The following is a 20,747-nucleotide window of genomic DNA, read 5'->3' as shown; positions in this document are numbered from 1 at the left end:
ACAGACACAGACAAAGCAAGAACATCCTAAACAATGGACCTAACTGCTTAGGTTGAGGTAGCATAATTGACGGTAATTTTATTTTTCTAACTTCTGATGTTTGTAACTTTGCTATGTCGTCTTTAATACTGTTTTTTTTTTTTTTAAGATTTTATTATTTGACAGAGAGAGACACAGTGAGAGAGGGAACACAAGCAGGGGGAGTGGGAGAGGGAGGAGGAGGCTTCCCGCCGAGCAGGGAGCCCGATGTGGGGCTCGATCCCAGGACCCTGGGATCATGACCTGGGATCATGACCTGAGCCGAAGGCAGACACTTAACGACTGAGCCACCCAGGCGCCCCTAATATTGTCTTTATCATAAAAATAAGTATACATCTTTTAAGGTGATTAAAAAGAAGCTTTGGGGGCACCTGGGTGGCACAGCCAGGTGGGCGTGCAACTCTTGGTTTCTGCTTGGGTTGTGATCTCGGGGTTGTGGGATCCAGCCCCGCATCGGGGTCCATACTCAGCAGGGAGTCTGCCTGGGTTTCTCTCTCCCTCTGCTCCTCCCTGCCTACGCAGGCACCCGCACACGCGCGCGCTCTGTCTCTAAAATAAATAAATGTTAAAAAAAAAAAAAAAAAAAGCTTTGGTTGGGGTACCTGGGTGGCTCAGTTGGTTAAGCAACCGACTGGATTTGGCTCAGGTCGTGATCTCAGGGTCGTGAGATCAAGCCGCATCAGGCATGGAGCCTGCTTAGGATTCTCTCTCCCTCTGCACCCCCCCCAAAATAAAGAAAATTAAAAATAAAAATTTTTTTAAAAAGCTTTAGCCTCTGAAAATCCAATTCTCACTAAAGAACACTATTACACAGTGTGGAAGTATTCCAAGAACATCAAACATCCTGTTGAAGATGTTCAGAGAAAAATCTAGAACTTTAAATTTCTAAGTATGGATTATCCTCAGCCTAAGATTTTGATGGCAGCCCTGGTTTTCACATCAGAGAGGGAAGTAGGGTGCATAAGAGCATCGGGTTCTAAGACAGAGGGTGTTGTATGGCAGCTGTTTGATCAGGCTGCAGGAAGTGTCTCGATATTGCCTCATGACATCTTCTGATGCTCCATCTGCAGAAGTTGAGTGGTATTGGAGAGGATCCAGGGAGATGCCACAGGAAGCACATGCAGGAGAGAAAAAGCGGAAGCTTTGGAGAGATCATCAGGCTAAAGCCACAGCTAAGAAAGTGATCATTTTAGGAAGAACTTTTGATGTCCTTTCATCACTGTCAATGACCTCTAAGCTCCAGGAGAAAATTCTGCCATCAAAAAATTAGTTTGGAATGGAAAAAAGTTAGAGGCTTTAAAAAAGAAAAGTGATGGATCTAGAGTCTGCCTTTAAAGGTATTTTTTATTGCTAGGACTGAGCAAGGATGTCTGTTTTAGGATAAGCCAATGTCTTCTACTCATGGATCCATCTAAGTCATCAAAGTTAGTAATCCAACACAGGAGTGTTCCACCAAAAAATAATCTCAATCATTTCATCTGCTTTGTAGCCCCAACATCTAGAATAGTGCCTTGTACTAGCAGGTGCTAAGTAAGTATCTGCTGAATGAATTACCTGTATCTCCAAGGGGCCCCCGTATCCGCTCACAGTCACCTGGTAGAGAAGCTAACAAAAGCCAAGAAGGAAACTGCTACTAGAGACCACGAATGAGAAAGCACTTTAGTGCGTGAACACCAGTCATGACTACATGCATGTTTCACTAACAACATTACCTGCATTCATAAATGTAAGGACGGAAGAACAGCCCTGGAGTGAGACTGCCCAAGTTTAAATCCTGGCACCACCTCTTGTTGGCTGTGACCCTGAGCAAGGTACTAACTTCACTGGGTCTCTCCACATCTAAACACACAAAAGGAAGTAATAGTATCCACTGCATACGATAGTTGAAAGGATGAAATGAGATAAGTACAGTTCCTGGGACACAGAAGTAATAATTACTAATAAATACTAGTAATTATTCACTGTATTATTTTGATATATACCCCAGCTTTTATCTCTTGGGAAAACAGAAGATCATAGATCAGTTCACTTCTCTCCATGAAAAGACAGGGCCTTAAATCAAGATTAGGCAATCAAATGCATTCCTTTCCCTGAGGGATAAATGAAAAGAAAAAATTGGCTCTTTAAATCTGGATTTTTTTTTGACCCTTCCTCAATCTTCGTTTCTTTTCTTGCTTTTTCTTCCCACATCTACATAAAAACCTTTCCTAAGCTCCTGTGGACCTAGCTTAGCCACAGGCACTGCTATCTCCAGGAGACAGTTCTTATCTCTGGACTGCAATACTTCTGTGGCGCTGGTTAGGACATTTAACCTTGCAGGGCCTCGTTTCCACATCTGTATTACAGAGGAAGAGTACAGTGGTGGAGTAGATTATCTTTAAATTCTCTCCCAAATCTAAAAATCTACAAACAGGGGGCGCCTGCCTGGCTCAGTTGGTAGAGCATGCAACTCTTGATCTCGAGCTTAAGCCCCATGTTGGGTACACCCAACATTTATTATAAATAAACTTAAAAAAAAAAAAAAATCACGGAGCACCTGGGTGGCTCAGCCGGTTAAGCGCCTAACTCTTGATTTCAGCTTGGGTCGTGACCTCAGGGTCATGAGATCAAGCCGTGGGTCGGGCTCCACACTGCGGTGCGCGGTCCTCTTGAGATTCTCTCTCCCTCTGCCCATCCCCCACCCTCTCTCACGCGTGCTCTCTCTCTCTCTCAAAATAAATCCTTAAAAAAAAAAAGTCACACTTTCTTTGATTTTTTGTGCTACCTAACATCTCCCCGTCACAGTGTTTCTGTTGTGGAAAATGGGTCTAATTTAAAATGACATTACAGGTTAACAACAGACATGGAAAGCCATTTACAATATAGATTTCTGGTGAAAAGGCAGATTACAAATAATATGATCAGCAATATTAAACCCATTTTAGAAAAAACATAGGCATACACCTACACACATATCTGACAGGGTACACTCTGAGTTGCTTATAATTTTTCTTTAAAAAATTCTCTGCGGGGCGCCTGGGTGGCTCAGTCAGTTAAGTGGTTGCCTTCGGCTCAGGTCATGATCCCAGGGTCCTGGGATCAAGCCCCGTGTCGGGCTCCCTGCTCGGCGGGGAGCCTGCTTCTCCCTCTCCCTCTCCCTGCCTCTCTGCCTACCTGTGCTCTTTATCTGTCAAATAAACAAAATATTTAAAAAAATAAAATAAAAAATTCTTTGCAAATCTATATTTTCTCATTTTTCTATAATGAACACTTACAGCTTCTGAAATAATAACTCAATCAGGTGTTTTACTTAGGAAGAAAAATGGATCTGGCTTCCAAACTATAACCAAATGCCTCCTTGAAGGGAAGCTAGGCACCCAGCGGTTCCCTTGCACAGAGGCACAAGGTCCTTTGCATTGTTTGTCTGGGACTAACCTGGGGTGGTGACGCTGAGATGTTTCTAGGTACCAGCCATCTGGTACCACCAAGAATGACCCAGCTCTCTCCCTCCCATTCACCTCAATTTCCAGAGCCACTGGCTTCCCCCTTACAAGCTCTACTGATTTGTAACCCTCTGGGCAGAGTTCACAAAACATGACCAAAGGTCCTAAACTACGGTTCAGGATTTTAACATTCACATTCAATGACAGAATCAACGACAGATGTCAATCCTCTCTAATCACAAGAAAAAAATAAGCCATCATATTTAAAAGCATCATCTTCAACTACTTTAGCCAGTAAAGCGCTACTGTTTTTAACACAAAGTGCTGACTCTTGACAGACTCTGGCATACTGAAGAAAGCCACTGTTGAGTCTTCCAAGATCTGATCAGCCGACAACAACTTCATCACCAGGTACAGGTATCACCACATCATAAGGCATGAGGATTGTTCTGGCAGCTCAGTGACCTACCAGCAGAAAGGTGCCTGGGAAACCTGTGATTTCCCAGCTAACAAAAGCAAAGCACATAAAGAGAAATGAGAGGAAGACATACACCAAATGCAGTAAAGATGAAAGCAATATAAAGGAAAGGAGCAGAAACAGAATGGCACTCCAGAAAAGTATTCTGAGGGACTCCTCCTCCTGAGTGAGCCAAGAGGTTACCAGACACAGTATTCTCAGAGGTATATAAGCTACACCTCAAAGCTGCTCACATCAATTTCCAATAATATGAGATCTAGCAAAAGCTATGCATTGAAAAACAAATTGCTTTCTCACCGGCTCAAAGCCTTATCTTTTAAAAACTGTAAGCAATTTAGGTCAGAGCCCTTCCCTCCGTTCAAAATATTTTGAGACAGATTACAACAAAGAAACATAGTGTCTACACAGCACTATTTCACTGCAAGAAAACAAAACTGCCAACTATAAGGATCTGAAAAATGTGACCATTTTGGGACTGAACCACTCCCCTTCCCTAATTATCCCTCAAAGGAAATATATCAGGCACTGTGGGCAAAGAGAGAAAACATGTCTAATTACAACATGTGCGCTTGGTGGATGAAAAATCTGAACATTCTTGAACTGTGGCCACATTTCAGAAGATTTTCCATTTGTAGTTTAATCTCACTGAAGAGGAAAGGTTAAAGATCAGTTGTGTTTCAGCAAGGACTCAAAAAGACACAAAGAGAAACCGACATTACTTACCCACGATACAAGGGAAGCCTGTTGAAAATTCAAGATGACCCTGACTCCTTATCAAGGATCTAAGGAGGAAGTGGTTTTTATTTTCAAATTAGGACTAAAAATAAGCCCCATTTCAAGAGTACTCTCCACTAGAGAAAACACAAATTTGAAGATGCGTATATAAAGGCTTCAGGCGTCAGGTGGTGGTACAGAAGCGGTCCCTGATCAAGACCTCTCATCCCACAGCCCACCTGGCCTTTGCTTTGCAGGGGTGGGAAAGAGAGCTGAAGACAATGAGTTTGATAGTGCTCCTGCACATTGCTGCTTAAAGTACCGGGAAGAGGGGCAGGAAAAACCTTCAGGAATCCAAAATAAGAATGCATTTCATTAGGTATCTGGGTTGGGAATTATTGCTCAAGAAGTCCTCAGGATGGCCTACAAGCTATGACCTCTCTAACCTGGTTTCCTCTGACTCTCCCCCTCACCTCCTAGGCTTCTTCAGGGCTGACTTCCCTGATGCGCCTCCAACACTCCAGACTTCCCTCTACCAGCACTACTCTTTCCTCAGACCCCAAACACCCTTCAGGTCTGCTCAAATGCCACTGTGGCAAGGAGGAAAATGGTGCCCTTCCTTTTCCCCTGATACCTATCACCTTCTAATATAACCATGTAATTTACTTATATTTATTTTACTTATTGCTCACTCCATTCTCCCTCAAATATGCGCCAGGGGAGCAGGGATCTTTGTTTTGTTCACCATGTATATATCCCAAGAGTTCAGAACAGTGTAGGAGCTCAAAAAAATATTTTATGAATGAATGAACTTGACAGTAAAACTCCAGGGGGAAGGCAAGAGGGGGTGAAATGAAAGGGGGAAGAAATGAAAGGGGGAAGAAATGACAGGGGAACTCTCACGGGAGAGAGCTGCACTGCTTGCTGATGGGAGGCGGGAGGCGGTGCACGGTATCCCGCCCCCGGCATCAAACAGCAGGCGAGCTCAGAAGACTCCACTGAGAAATGCCAGGGGCAGGGCAGACCCACCCAGGCGGCGGGCTCTGGGCAGCTCCCCACGGGGGCCCCGAGCGCGCAGCCCTTCCCCTCCCGCGGTGCCCAGGACCCCAGCTCCACGCCAAGGTAGTCAGGGGCGGCCCGGGCCGCAGCACCTTCCCGGCTCGGGCCCCTTCACCTAGTCGCCGGCGACCGGGCCCGGCGCTCGGGCACCTGCCTGCCCTCGCCGGAGGTCCCCACCTCAGCCCGCGCGAGATCCCAGCGCGCCCCCGAGGGCCTCACCCCGCCCGGCTCCCCTCCCGCACACGCACAGGAAGCGCCCGCGGCCCTCCCGGCAGCGGGAAGGGGGCTCCCGGCGCCCCTCGCCCCGGCAGCTCCAGCCCGACGCCCCGCCCGCGCGGCGCCCCCTCACCTCAGGGCGCACGTACGACACGAAGGAGGGCTTGGGCGCCTTGGTGCCGCCGCCACCGCCGACTACCCCTTTCCCCAGCATACCGCCGCCCTAGGAAGCAGCGACGCGCGGGAGCAGAGGCGTCCGCTCGGGATCGGCAGCGGCGGCGGCCACCAGCACTGGCGGCTGGGGCTCCGCCCATCCCCGGGGCCGCGGCGGCCGCGGCGACGCCCGCATCCGGCTCCGCCGCTGACACCGCTCGCCCCACCCACTCCGCGCGCGGGCCCTGGGAGTCGGGAGCCCGCGGCCGAGACCACGCCCCCTCCGCTCGCGGCAGGCGGGTCCGACGGGCGGGATTCCCCTCCGGAGATAGGCTCCACTCCGGCAAAGCTCGCCTCATCCGTCCTCTGATTGGGCAGATGGCGCTGCCGGCCTAACCCCACGCCAAGCTACTTCTTGAATGAACCTGGAGAGATGTTTCCCCTGACCAATCCAAAGAGCGTTCTTTCCGGACTCCCCGGCGATTGGATAGCAAGAATGTCGGTGTCGTCCAACGATCCTACGGTCACTAAGTTGTGAGCACTGGTGCATTGCGGTGGTTCTCTTCCCCTTGCTGTTTTGGTGTAAAACTTTCCAAAAGTGTGGTTGTATCGAAATCCTCCGTATGAGTTCCAGATTGACGTCCAGGTTTGTTACTTTTAAAATGTAGGCAAAGATGAGACAAACATTGTTAACAGGCACTTAGGAATAGGTTTGAATGACCTTTAAAAGGCCTATCGACCTCATTTTTCCACTGTTTTTTTTTTTTGTTTCTTTGTGTTAGAATAGTAAAAGCCCTTATGAGACTTATTTTATCCACTTTCCTAGGTTACCGATAAAATCCTCATTTTTAGTGAAAATTGCAAAGGAAATTCATTTTAATTTCACATTGGCTGCCAGGCATTGTGTTAGACACAAGTGAATAAGACAGGACCCCGCTCTCAAGAAAGTGAGTCTAGTGTAAAAAAACGAATAAATATTTGCAGTTGATTTTTTTGGTGTCAGGCACCAATGCTTTTTACCTTCTTCATCTCCATGAGCATCCCTCCCCAAAGCCAAATAAACATAAAATCGAAGTGAAAATGAACGTGCTTACTTTTGCAAACATAGTTTCAGGACAAGTCCTGTAGCCGCATTTCCAGTTAGACGGCCCTCATCAAGCCTATCAGTAATGGCAGCCCTGGAGCCACAGTTAAGTAGCATTATCCTGGTTTTCAGGTGAGACAATAGATGCAAGTAATTTGGGGGGCGTCTCACAACTATTCACTGACAGAGCTAGGATTCCAAGCTAGGTTTGTCTGATTCCAAAGCCCCAGTTCTTAACTTGTGATTATGCAAATTAGGAGAGAGCACAATTGAAAGCCATAAATTCTGTTTGAGAAGGCCAAGTCAGGCTTCATAAATAAAGACACTCCTTAGGGAGGTGTTGAGGAATGAAGTTATTTGTTCAGACTAAAATATCAGTTTCTTTTACAGCAGTTTTTACTTTCAAAGTGAAGTGACCGGGCAAATTTTTACTTTCTTACTTTTCAGAGGACTTTGAATTTCCATGGTCTTCCACCATAGTATGTTAGCTGGGGTACTTATGGCCAGGGTTGGCTTCTTGAACATGCAACTAGTGCAGTCATGCAGGGCGGGCACTTAGAAGTGTTTGGGGTTTAATGCTCAGCAGTTGCAACCTTGAAATTCTTAATCATTTTATCTTGAATTTATGTTTTTTAAGTGAAGTTTCATGGGCCGATGGAACAAGCCCAGGGGTCTTGAAGCCTTATTTCCTACACAGTCCCACCTCCCATCCACTCTCCACTTCTTCCCTGGTGCTCACTCCCCTAGCACCTTGCCCTGCCCCCAGCCAATACCATGACTGCTGCCCACCTCTGCTGGGGCAGCAAGCTCATTGCTAGGAAGGAGTGAGAAGGGAATCCCGCATTCCACCATCGCCATCCACCTCTCACCCCCATGGGTGCCTGGACACCGACTGGGAGATGATTAGGGTCAGACACAGCCCCCACCCCACCACTTCCTGTGTTTCTGGGTGAGGTAAACAACCATCCTTGCTCGAGACCGGAAGGACCATGGCATGGCTACTGGTGGGAACCTCTTGCCCATCCCCATGCAGATACCAAATGTGGCCAGGCACAGCAGTTCTAACCCCTTGGGGATCGCCCATACACTGTGGGTGGGAATGGTAGTTGACTTCCCTGCCCCTGGCCAGGACCCCACATTTCCATTTTGCACTGATCTCTGCAAATTATGTAGCTGGCCCTGCCTATGCCCTTTGTTATCTCTGTGTCTTTGAGCAAGGTACTCTGTCTCTCAGTGCCTCTGTTTCTATGTAGGATGATGGCAACGGCAGTGATAATTATCTCCCGGTGGTTGGGGATTGTTCTGAAACCCAAAGATGATCCAGGTGATGCCCAGTAAGCAACAAGAACTAAATCGGTAACAGCTGTCTTGGTACAATCCTACCAAGCGGGACATAATTTAGCCTTCCCCGCCTCGCCCTGCACCGTAGAAAGAGAAGCAAAGTGACTTCTCCCAATAACCAGCTGTGGGACTTTGACAAAAAATTTTTGTTTTTTGCTTGTTTGTTCTTGTTTTTAATTTCTAGTCCAATCCTGGGACTAGAAATAACAGCTTTCATTTTTAATCGACTGCACTGGATTTCCCTGTCTTCCAGCCATCCTGCATTATAGTTACTTTATCCTACTCTTCAACATCATTTATGGTCAAATCGGTCCGCAGTGTGATAATTCTGGACACTTGACACAACCACTGCATTCATACACCCTCAGGAAACTATAGCCAGCAAGCGAGGAAAGATTTTAGAGAGTGAAAGGCTGGCTGCTTCCAGGAGCAGTTTAGACTCAATGATGAAAACCCACACTTTTTTTTTTTTTTTTAAGTAGGATCTACGCCCAGTGTGGGGTTCGAACTCATGACCCTGAAATCAAGAGTCACGTGCTCCACTGACTGAGCCAGCCAGGTGCCTCATAAAAATAATACTTAAAGAAGCAGTAAGGGAATGAGGACAGAGAATAAACTAACATCTGTTTCCATCTTGCTCTTAAGGTTTTCCAGCTATCAGCATATTTTTACTTAATCTTTAGGGTGTGGGTCAGATCTCCTTGGGAGAGCCTCTCCCAACTGATTGAAAAATTCCTGTCAGGCTGAGGTCAAATAATTCTCCATCTATTAATAAGCGCAGATGGAAGTCCTTAGACCTTGAAATATTTTAATTTACACACAGTAGTTTAAAGTCAGTCTTTTCGGGCGCCTGGGTGGCTCAGTTGGTTAAGCGACTGCCTTCGGCTCAGGTCATGATCCTGGAGTCCCGGGATCGAGTCCCGCATCGGGCTCCCTGCTCAGCGGGGAGTCTGCTTCTCCCTCTGACCCTCCCCCCTCTGACCCTCCCCCCTCTCACGTGCACTCTCTCTCATTCTCTCTCTCAAATAAATAAATAAAATCTTTAAAAAAAAATAAAATAAAATAAAGTCAGTCTTTTCTCCTAATGCTGCCCTAAGCTTTCTTGGAGAATTATAAATAGGAACAAATCTTAGCTCACATAGAAACAAGGGCCAGGGGGCGCCTGGGTGGCTCAGTCGTAAAGCGTCTGCCTTTGGCTCAGGTCATGATCCCAGGGTCCTGGGATCGAGCTCCACATCAGGCTTTCTGCTCGGCGGGAAGCCTGCTTCTCCCTCTCCCACTCCCCCTGCTTGTGTTCCCTCTCTCTCTGTCAAATAAATAAATAAAATCTTAAAAAAAAAAAAAGAAACAAGGGCCAGACCAAAGGCAGAGCTTCCCCCAGACAAGTGAAACCTACAGCATACTCCAAAATAGGGGAAAATGTTTTCCTCTGGTGGAGGGTCAAGCCTAGCAGCATTCGCATTTCTCCTCCTTGGAGTCACTTGAAGCAGCCTATCTGTGGGTGTTAATTCATCTTTATCTGGTGTGGGCGCATAGTAGGAATTCAATCAGTATTTGCACCTAAGTGAGTGAAATGTTATCAGATGAAAAGCAGCCTAGGCAGCTTTATTAGGTGGGGGAAGCAAGAGTTCAAATATATATCTTATGTCTTCTGTTGTATTACATATATATAATTTTCAAGGACTAAGATGCACATGTTATTTAATGGCCACTTGCCCACTTCAATTTTAGCAAATGGTCTGGATCCAAAGATTTACCCTCTTCTTTCACTGCAAATAGAAAATTCCTTAGCCTCTTGCTGCAGCCAGGGCTCTTTCAACCTTCCTCTGAGGATGGTGAGTAATAGATCTGAGGCATTTGGATCGTTCTCAATCTTGTAGCGCTACAATATGAGGGCCTGCTGGGGAGACTCAAATTGTAAACAAAGATGTTCTGGTAATTTCCCCCCCCAAAACATGCAAGTTAAGATGATCACGTGGTGGGGGGCTTGATGAGCCTACTCTATGATCTGTATTCTCATCAAAACGCAAGTTAATGGCCTGATTGGTTTTTTCATTAAGTAAAGATTTACTCACGGCTCACTTTGATTTGTGTCCCAGCCTCTCCCAATAAGACTCAGTCTTGATCTCAAGGTCATGGGATCCCACTCCTAGCATTGGGGTCCAAGCACCTGGCTCCAACAATTAATAGGTGTGTGACTTTTAATTAAGCATTTATCTTCTTAGGTCTCAATTTTTTCACCAATATAATGAGGGTCATGGAGGAGCCTGGCTGGCTCAGTCAGGAGAGCATGCGACTCTTGATCTTGGGGTCATGAATTGAGCCCCCACACTGGGTCAGAGATTACTAAATAAACTTGAGGGTTATGAGGATTATAAAGGCATCTACCTCATAGGATTGCTGTAAGGATTAAATAAGTTAATGAATATACAGTGTTTAGAGTGTTGTTACATAAGGTGTGAGAACCATAGGATATTCAGTGATCAAAGCAAGGGGCAGAACAGTAGGCAGAGTAGGCTACCATTAGTATAAAAAAGTAGAAATAAAGACTGCATATACCGGGGCGCCCGGGTGGCTCAGTCGTTAAGTGGCTGCCCTCGGCTCAGGTCATGATCCCAGGGTCCTGGGATCGAGCTCCGCATCGGGCTCCTTGCTCAGCGGGGAGCCTGCTTCTCCCTCTCCCTCTGCCTGCTGCTCCCCCTGCTTGTGCGTGTGCTCTCTCTCTCTGTCTGTGTCAAATAAATAAAAATCTTAAAAAAACAAAGAAAACTAAAAAAAAAAAGACTGCATATACCTAGGTCCTTATATTTGCATGGAACACCTTTGGATAGATATAAAGGGGACTATGACATTAACTGCTTTCAGGGGGGGAACTTGATGTTTGGAAGAAAGATTGAAAGAAGAGTTTTCACTGCATACTCTTTTTTTAAAAATATTTATTTATTTATTTATTTATTTATTTATTTATTTTAGAGAGACAGCATGAGCAGGGGGAGGAGCATAGGGAGAGGGGGAATCCTCAAGCATACTCCACGTAAGCGTGGAGCCCAACGTGGGGCTCAATTCCAAGACCCTGAGATCATGACCTGAGCCGAAATCAAGAGATGGCCCTTAACCAACTGAGCCACCCAGTCACCCCTCACTGTATTTTCTTTTATACCTCTGGATTTTAAACCATCAGAATTATTACCTAGCTCAACAACAAATTAATTTAAAATTGCACACAAACTCACATACAGAATTATCTCCTATAGTTTTTTTAAATTGGGGTGAAAGTCCCATGACATAAAATTCGCCATTTTAAAGTGAACAATTAAAATACACTTAATTTATTTTATTTTTTATTTTTTATTTTTATAAGATTTTATTTATTTATTTGAGAGAGAGAGAATGAGAGACAGAGAGCACAAGAGGGAAGAGGGTCAGAGGGAGAAGCAGACTCCCCGCCGAGCAGGGAGCCCGATGTGGGACTCGATCCAGGGACTCCAGGATCATGACCTGAGCTGAAGGCAGTCGCTTAACCAACTGAGCCACCCAGGTGCCCTAAAATACATTTAATTTAAAAGCAAGAGCCTTTTACAAGACATTGTCATTTTCTGTGTCTGCCTGTCTTGGCATTAGTTCCCAAATCCATCCATCAAGGCCCACCCCCAATGTCACCACCCCTGTGACATCTTCCTTGGAGACTGTTGGAGCCAGTCTAGAGCTCTTCTGAATTCCTAAGCATCCAGTATCTGTATACTGCATTGGCCCATGAGCTGGAATCACTGCAAAAGGGCCTCCTCACCTTTGTCTTCTCTCCTAGAGCTAACCTGGGAGCTTCTCCCAGTCAGAGGAGGCCCTCCTGCACATCTTGGCATTTCCTACAGTGCTATCCTTGGTGCTTTGAACAGAGTATCAGATTGATGGAAAGCCTTCAGAACCTGCCTGAACCCTGGAGGCCTCTGGGACAAGGAAACTGTGCCCTCTACAGGACTATCTAGGAAGTGCTGAGCAAGGAAGGCATCGGTCTCCCCCACTGTCCAAAAGTTCCTGTTACACTACTCCACTTTAAGAAAGACCCCCATTAGTACCTGTTTTTGCTAATGAAAGAAAAAAGAAATCTGAAGACGATTTTTGCTTTTAACAAAATGGTAATTGCTTCTTTGCTTATGCCATTTCGGCTTAGAATAGGCTTCATAGGAATGCTTTACTTTCCGACAGCTGGGGAAACTTGTATTCACAGCACAGGCGGGGGTCCCTCAGCTCCGGCATGGGATCAAGGAAAATGAAAAAGGAGGAGGAGGCTGGGCCCATTCCCTCTCTGTCCTCCTTCACCAGGCCTCCTGTGGGCACACTGGGTCCACAAGCAGACAGCACACAGTGGAAAGTATGCTTGCGTCAGGGGCTGGGCCACCCCTAGAGGCTGTAGCTACTGCCACACGCGGAGAGAAATTCAGTTTGAGGAGTGGGGGTGGGGGTGTCACCAGGCCCAGAGAAGTAAAAGGCCTTGCCTGAGATCGCACTGATCCGTGCCACCCTGCCACTTAACTTCTGTAACACAGTCTTCTTCCTGAACATGAATTCTAAGCCAGAGGGGTCTAACACAGGCAACTTAATCTGGTTATTTCTAAGCTTTATCTTTGTCACTTCAAGTCTTCTAAGTCAGTCACAGTCCATTTCAGAGCTCCCTTCTGTGTGTCTTCCCCCACTCTCTGGGCTGCATTAAAGGACGCACAGAGCCCCATCGGGGCCTGGCATGGGACAGGGTGGGTTGACCCATCTCCCTGACTCAGGCCCATTGCATGTCCTGTGTATTCCCGGGCAGGGAAGGTGCCTGGTTCCGAGGGTGCAGACTTGGGCCTGCAGTCACTCGGTCCTGCCCCCCCTCCCCCGTTGTAGCTGGCTGATGTGGCGATTCCTTAGAGAGGCAGCTCAGTCCTCCGCCCTGGGGTGGTTTGTGCCCTACCTGTGAACGGGTGTGCCCATTTCCTCTGTGAGGCAGCCTCCCGGCAGCACCTTGGCTGTCTTTCCTAATTACGTTCTGGGTCTCCCTTGGGAGCCACCGAATACTCTGGATCATTTGCAAACCCCTTGGGAGACACAGAAGAGTCAAGGGGCTTTTGCATGGTCTCTAGCGCCTGGAAAGTCCACACCACAATTTCAACTCCTGTGTGCCTGGAGGCAGTGGAGGGGGGATTGTGGGCAGGGCCACTCCGAAAGTCCCCTATGGGGGTACCAGACTCAGGCCAGCCCTTCCCTTCTCTCGGTTTCCCTGAGTGAGGGGGTAACTCTGGGGCAGGGGAAGTGCAGGGACACTACCTGCTTCTCACTCTGCCCTTTCCCCAGCTCAGCGCCCTGGGCAGGGGGCGTGTGTGTGTGTGTGTGTGTGTGTGTGTGTGTGTGTGTGTGTGTCTGGAGTAGCCAGAAAAAACCTGTTATTTTGTTTGGCTCTCCATTTCAAATTTCTCTTGACTCATTCCAGGATGATAGAAGTCAAGATCTGACATCTGATTCACAGATGATCTTCAGGAAAGGGGAATGAAAAAAACTCATTGATATCTCAAATTATTAAGAGTGACACGACTTCTTGCTTTATATGTTGTCCAACTCTGTGGAGGCTGTGTATCACAAAATGAAAATAAGGTAGTATTCCTCCTGGAATTTTAACTGAGATCAGAGCCTTACGTTTAGATCTTAGAATTTCTGGTACTCCAGAGCTGGTTGGGAAAAATCGAGGGACCCGATATCCAGGCTGTTTATGCTCTAATTCGAAGGAAGATGACACTGAGAGAATCTTCTCTTCCTTCCCAGTTTTGTTCAGGGCTGCATCTGGTTTGAAAATCTGGAAGAAGGGTGGGAGGGCAGCACCTCTTCTCCACAGAGGAGGGCCACTGGTGTTTGGAGCCGAATCATCTTAGAGGGAAGAAGAAAGCTGTTGCTGTCATAGGGGCCAGGAGAACCTTCTCAAATAAAAACAGGCTGCGCATGCCTCCCTGCTGGGATAGTTGATCTTTGTTGAAAGTGCAGTCAAGACTGTTTTGAGCTTGGCTGACCCCTTCCCGCTCCCTGGAAACCTGAAAGGCTTATTGTTCAGGTAGTTGTAAAAGAACACAGAGGTTGTGAAAGGCCCGCTCTTTTATGTCTGAAGAAGTTATCTGTCCCAAGGTGAAAATGTAATCAAAAGTTTTTCTTAAAAATCCCTTTTGTCCAAAGGCAAGGATTGGAAATGACTGAGCTGCTAAGAAACATCTCAGTATTTTTACAGAGTCACTTTTCTGCTTGAGCTCTGTTATTGGTTAGCCATGCCCCCCCACCCCCCCACCCCCGCCCAGAACACTGGAGTCTATTCACCATTCATTCACCTGGTCTCTGGAACAGATTCTGAGGGCAGCCAAGTAAAGCACCAAGCAAGGCAATCTCAGGCTTTGCAAACATCTTACGCAGGTTTAAGGAATCTGAAAAGAAGTTTTGTGGCTCCACTGAAACGGGGGGGGGGAGCAGAAGGAGGGAGGGGAGTCAGTTCATTCTCCCCCTTCAGGTGAGACAACATCAACTGAAGAGAAAATACTAAGAGGAACTTAATCTGAAACCACGCAACATTAGAGAAGCAACTGATTCATTCTTTCCCCTTTTCATTTTCCTTTTTTCCTTTTTTTCTTTTTTAAGTAATCTCTACACCCAACATGGGGCTCGATCAAGAGTCGCTGGCGCCACCGCCTGAGCCAGCCAGGCGGCCCTGGATTTGTTTTTAGAAAGAAGTTTCTCTGCTTTACTTTTCTCCTGGTCTCCTCGTGTGCCAGGGCAGCACCGTCCCCATCCCCGAAGGAAAGGCTCTGTCCCTCGTGGTGGAAAAAGGAGCCTCCCACACCGGCCCGTGAGGATGACCTCAGAGAGAGCAGGACGGGCACCATGGGGAGAAGCCAGAGCCAGGGCTTTGCCCTGCGTTCACACTGCTTGGTTCCAGGACAGGCAGTGGTGGGAGATTAGGCTGGAAGGGCAGGCTGGAGCTACAGTTTAGAGGCCCCTGAATGTCAGGCTAAGGATTTTGCGATTTATCCTTAGGTATGTGGAAGTATGGAAGACTTTTCACACCATTTTTTTCTTTTTAAGGAATTATTATGGGGGTGCCTGGGCGGCCCAGTCGGTTAAGCGTCTCATCTGCCTCCGGCGCGGGTCATGATCCCAGGGTCTGGGAATGAGCCTCGCGTCCATCAGGCTCCCTGCTCGACGGGGAGCCTGCTTCTCCCTCTGCCTGCTCTGCCCACTGCTCCCCCTGCTTGTGCGTGCGCTCTCTCTCTCTGACAGGTAAATAGAATCCTAAAAAAAGAGAGAGAATTGTCCACTCACGTACATTGCTCATTTACACTTTCAAACAAAGAAATTTATCTTATAATTTATTACCAAAGTTTTCCATGTTCATTGTCAAGTCATCTGCATCTGTTGAAGTCATTGAGGATCTCATAACATGGAGATAAGCAATGCTAATAGTTTGGAGTTAGAACTTCTGTATGTGTGTGTACATATGTAGATGTATGTACTGCAAAAGTGGACTCTTACACAGATACTGGTTTTACATAGATGATTTGTGAACATCCCAGCATACCAGCAAATACCTAGCTAAATCATTCTATGTAATGATCCACTACGTGGATGTTCCATTTGTTCAGTTCCTGACCATTTAGGTAACATAATAAAAATCTTTATGTCTGTGTCCAGTTCTTTTCTTAGTGGAATCAGCCCAGTTATTTGTCTCTAAATTTTATTCCGGGATACAGGAATTTTATATTTTTGTAGTAAAATTCATATGTTGATTGATTTTCATATATTGAACCAGATACTCCCAAGATAAACTCCCCTTCGTTGTGGTATATTATTCTTTTTGAAAAAATATTTATTTATTTGAGAGAGAGAGAGAGAGAGAGAGAGAGAGAGAGAGCGCGCGCGCGCGCGCGCACACAAGTGGGGGAGGGGCAGAGGGAGAAGCAGACTTACCACTGAGCAGGGAGCCAGATGCGGGGCTCCATCCCAGGACCCTGGGATCATGACCCGAGTGGAAGGCAGATGCTTAACCCACTGAGCCACCCAGATGCCCTCTTTTTTTTTTTTAAGATTTTTTATTTTTATTTTTTGAGAGATGAGAGAGAGAGAGAGAGAGAGTGTGTGTGCCCGTGCACACATGAGCAGGGGGAGGGGCAGAGAGAGTGGGAGAAGCAGGTTCCCTGCTGAGCAAGGAGCCCCATGTGGGGCTGGATCCAAGGACCCTGGGGTCATGACCTGAGCTGAAGACAGACACGCTAAACCCACTGAACCAACCAGGCGCCCCGTGGTATATCATTCTTACTTTTTTTTTTTTTAAGTAGGCTCCACGCCCAGCATGGAGCCCAGCATGGGGCTTGAACTCACGACCCTGAGATCAAGACCCGAGCTGAGGTCAAGAGCAAGGTGTTTAACCGACTGAGCCACCCAGGAGTCCCTACATTATTCTTTATATATATTGCTGGATATGATTTGATAAATCTCTCAAGGGTACTTCACTTTAACTTCATCAGGTACATTGGTCTGAGCTTTGTTTTTCTTTCTTTTTTAAAAAAATAAGTTCTGTATCCAATGTGGGTCTTGAACTCATGACCCTGAGATCAAGAGTCATACATCTACCAACTGAGCCAGACAGCCTGAGTTTTCTTTGAGCTGTTTTTATTTGGTTTTGATATCATGGTAATGTTGGCCTCATAAAATAAGTTGAGGTTGAGCCCCAGAAAAAAATTATGAAGTTATTCATAAATAACTTTATGAAGCCACTTACCCTAGCTCCTCCAACTCCCCAGTCTGGCCAGTGTGTTCCAGTTACTCAGGACTCCCCTTTTCAATCCTCTGGCCAGAAATCTGGGGCTTTAGTTACTACTACCTACTACACACTTCTATGGTTGTACTCACGTCTATGGCTAAGCAGTGAGTTTACCTCTGGAAGGTGGAAATACGGCAAATTGTTGACTTTGATGATACTTCAGTTCTTGTCTTCTCCAGTCTTCCTGGCACTAATTATGTTTTAGAGTCCCCAAACTGCTGTTCTGTGTATTTTATCCAGACTTTATATTCAGAGGGAGAGACAGGGCAGAGGGTGCTTACTTCATTTTACTGGGACCTTGGACTCATAAATTTGGTTTCAACTAATAATTTAGTTGTAGCTGCCTTCCCACTTTACCATATACTAAGCCCTCTCCTTTTCATCTTTTTTTGTTGTATACTAAATTTCAGGAAAAAAAAATTTAAGAACTCAATTAAGAATTTTACCATCTACAAAATCTTTTTTCCCTTTGAGCCCATCTTTGTTTCTCTTCAACTCCCACAGCCTTCTATCTCTTTAAGTCCAACCAAAGAACAGACAGGAAGACAGGCTGCTCCAATGTTACTATGAGATTTTCGGTCTCTGCTTTAAAATGAAGGGTTCCTTTATGGCTGTAGTTTGCTTAAATTTCAGGTCTCCTTCCTGACATTTCTCTTGAAACAATCAATGAAGGAAGTGCATTGAGTATTTATGACGGTCCTTTAGATTTTATTTTGTAAAGTAATCTCTATACCCAGCATGGGGCTCAAACTCACAACCCTGAGATCAAGAGTCGCATGCTCCAACTGAGTCATCCAGACGTCCCTATGACTGTCCTTTATATTAAGTGTGGGGGACATCAAGTATCCTAGTGTATGAGAGAAACATATGATTATGGAATTGAAGAATTTTGGAGAGTCCATAGGTAAAATGGCTGGGGTCTCTGATGTCATAAAATCAAATGCACACTGGCCAGCCTGGTAGGTAAAACAGGGAATGGTAGAGGCTGTGATAAACTTTCCAGAAAACATTTTGTCTTAAATTTATCCTCTGGAAGGAATGGCTATTAATCTCAGCTTTAGCTAGTTTTTTTTTTTTTTCCAGCTGTACATAATTGTTAGCACGCAAGAATACATGCCCCCTGTCATCAGATCTTCCAGTTTTTCAAGAGAAGTCAAGTTGGGGGGCGCCTGGGTGGCTCAGTTGTTAAGCATCTGCCTTCGGCTCAGGTCATGATCCCAGGGTCCTGGGATCGAGCCCCGCATCGGGCTCCCTGCTCAGCGGGAAGCCTGCTTCTCCCTCTCCCACTCCCCCTGCTTGTGTTCCCTCTCTCGCTGTGTCTCTCCGTCAAATAAATAAATAAAATCCTAAAAAAAAAAAAAAAAATAGAGAAGTCAAGCTGGGATTTTCTGTGAAATCTTTAATACTGGTTGTTTTTAACAATGTTTGGGCCACATAAGACACAGCTATATCCTGGATCTGGTACCTAAGATATGACTTCTGGCTCAGGTAAAGGTTGAAATGCAGAGCAAAGAAGATGGAATTCCCTCTTTTTCTAGAATTATTATTTAACCATTGACCTTTGAAAAAGATGTAGCTTTGTAAGTTCCTTAGAATGAAGAGGGGAAAGTGGGCCTTTGGAGTAGACCAAAATTGGGTTACTTAAAAATTATTTGTACACCATGCCATAAGGATTAAAATTCTACAGAAAGAGGCTTGGCTGCAGGACACATCAATGGGAGGTTAGGGTTAGGGTTAATTGCTCGGCTTTGAAGTTAACATAACTCTCTAAGTATGTAGCTTTCTGATGATCCCACCCAATTCAAGAGATTATATCATTCGAATGATCCTTTATTACAGAAAGGACAAGTTACTTAAGCTCAAACCCTAGTTTGCTCATGTGTAATACTGAACATCTAGCAATGTTGTGAGGATGAAATAATATATACTGTTCAGCACAGTGATGTGGAGTTGCTTGAAGGTATTTTGAGTAGCAGTGACATAAACAGATGTGTTAGGAGGAATAATCTGGGGGTTGTTGGCTGAGAGACTGGAGGCAGAAAGAAAAAAAAGCAAGATTGGAGTTTAGATAAAGGCAGGATTTGGAGATAATTTTAACAAAGGGAATATCTAGAACTTGGAAGATGGATGAGATCATCAAAAGCATTAAAATGCTAATGACAGAACCATGGGTGCTACCTAGAAGCAGCACACAGAAGGAATGTTCGGAGAGGCAGGAGGGAAAAAAAATAACCAAAAACACAACAACCCAGGAATTTCAGTGCCATGGAAAACAAGGGAAACGTTAACACATTATATAGCAAAACCAGCATCCATTTTGTCAAAATCTTCTTTATGCCTGCATTTTGGCTGCCATGAAATAATGATCAACTTTGAAGCAACTGGCTATGTGACTTCTATTCAAATGACCTTTACCAGGTACATGGACTAACAATGTAAAGGCATAACTCTTTTTATTGTGCTTTGCTTTACTGCCCTTCACAGATGCTGCATTTTTTTGAAATTTATGGTTTGTGGCAACTCTGCACCAAGCAGGTCTGTCAGTATCGTTTTCCTGACAGCACTTGCTCACTCGGTATCTCTAAATCACACTTTGGTAATTCACAAAATATTTCACACTAGCTCATTATTATAATTATTATGGCAATCTGTCATCAGTGATTATGACTCTGAAAGCTCAGATAATGGTTAGCATTTTTTAGCTTTAAAAAATTTTAAGTTTTAAAATTTATTTTTAAAGACTTATTTTTTAAAGGTATGTACATTGTTTTTAAAAAAGACATAGTGGTGGGGTGCCTGGATGGCTAAGTCGGTTAGGTGTCTGCCTTCGGCTCAGGTCATGATCCCGGGGTCCCGGGATCCAGCCCCAGGATCAAGCCCTGCATCGGGCCCCCTGCTCAGTGGAGAGCCTGACTCTCCCCCTGCCCCGCACCCTGTTTGTGCTCTCTCTCTCAAATAAATAAAATCTTAAAAAAAAAAAAAAACTAATGGTATTGTACACCTAATAGATGAACGTAACTTTTTATATATGGGGAAACCACTTTATTGTGACATTTGCTGTATTATGGTGGTCTGGAACTGAAATTCCAAATACCGCCGAGGTATGCCTGGTAATCACACCTTCAACTTGGAAAAGATCTGATTATTTTATATACTTCCATACCTAATGCCAGGACCTTTAACCAAAATCTTAAACAGGTGGTTATAATTTTGAACATGAGCAACAACTTTACAAATGACCTCTATTTTACTGTTGCAGTTAACATTTTCAAAAAAGCTATTTCTTTAGGGCGCCTGGGTGGCTCAGTCAGTCAAGCGACTGCCTTCGGCTCAGGTCATTATCCTGGAGTCCCGGGATCGAGTCCCCCATCGAGCTCTCTTCTCCCTCTGACTCTCTTCCGTCTCGTGCTATCT

At 45.5% G+C, this 20,747-nt stretch overlaps 1 protein-coding gene across 1 annotated transcript in view; it reads right to left on the bottom strand.

The window, feature by feature from the left end:
* Positions 1-6,142, bottom strand: part of MTMR12 (myotubularin related protein 12) — a 68,615-nt gene extending 62,473 nt beyond the window's left edge. Inside the window, exon 1 of the mRNA XM_027605860.2 lies at positions 6,062-6,142. Within this exon, the coding sequence (XP_027461661.1) occupies positions 6,062-6,142 (81 nt within the window). The remainder of the gene's footprint in view (positions 1-6,061) is intronic.
* Positions 6,143-20,747: the final 14,605 nt, after the last annotated feature.

The sequence above is a fragment of the Zalophus californianus genome, chromosome 5, assembly GCF_009762305.2.
Source record: "Zalophus californianus isolate mZalCal1 chromosome 5, mZalCal1.pri.v2, whole genome shotgun sequence".
Classification (NCBI taxonomy): domain Eukaryota; kingdom Metazoa; phylum Chordata; class Mammalia; order Carnivora; family Otariidae; genus Zalophus; species Zalophus californianus.
This window is presented reverse-complemented; position numbering and strand designations above follow the sequence as displayed.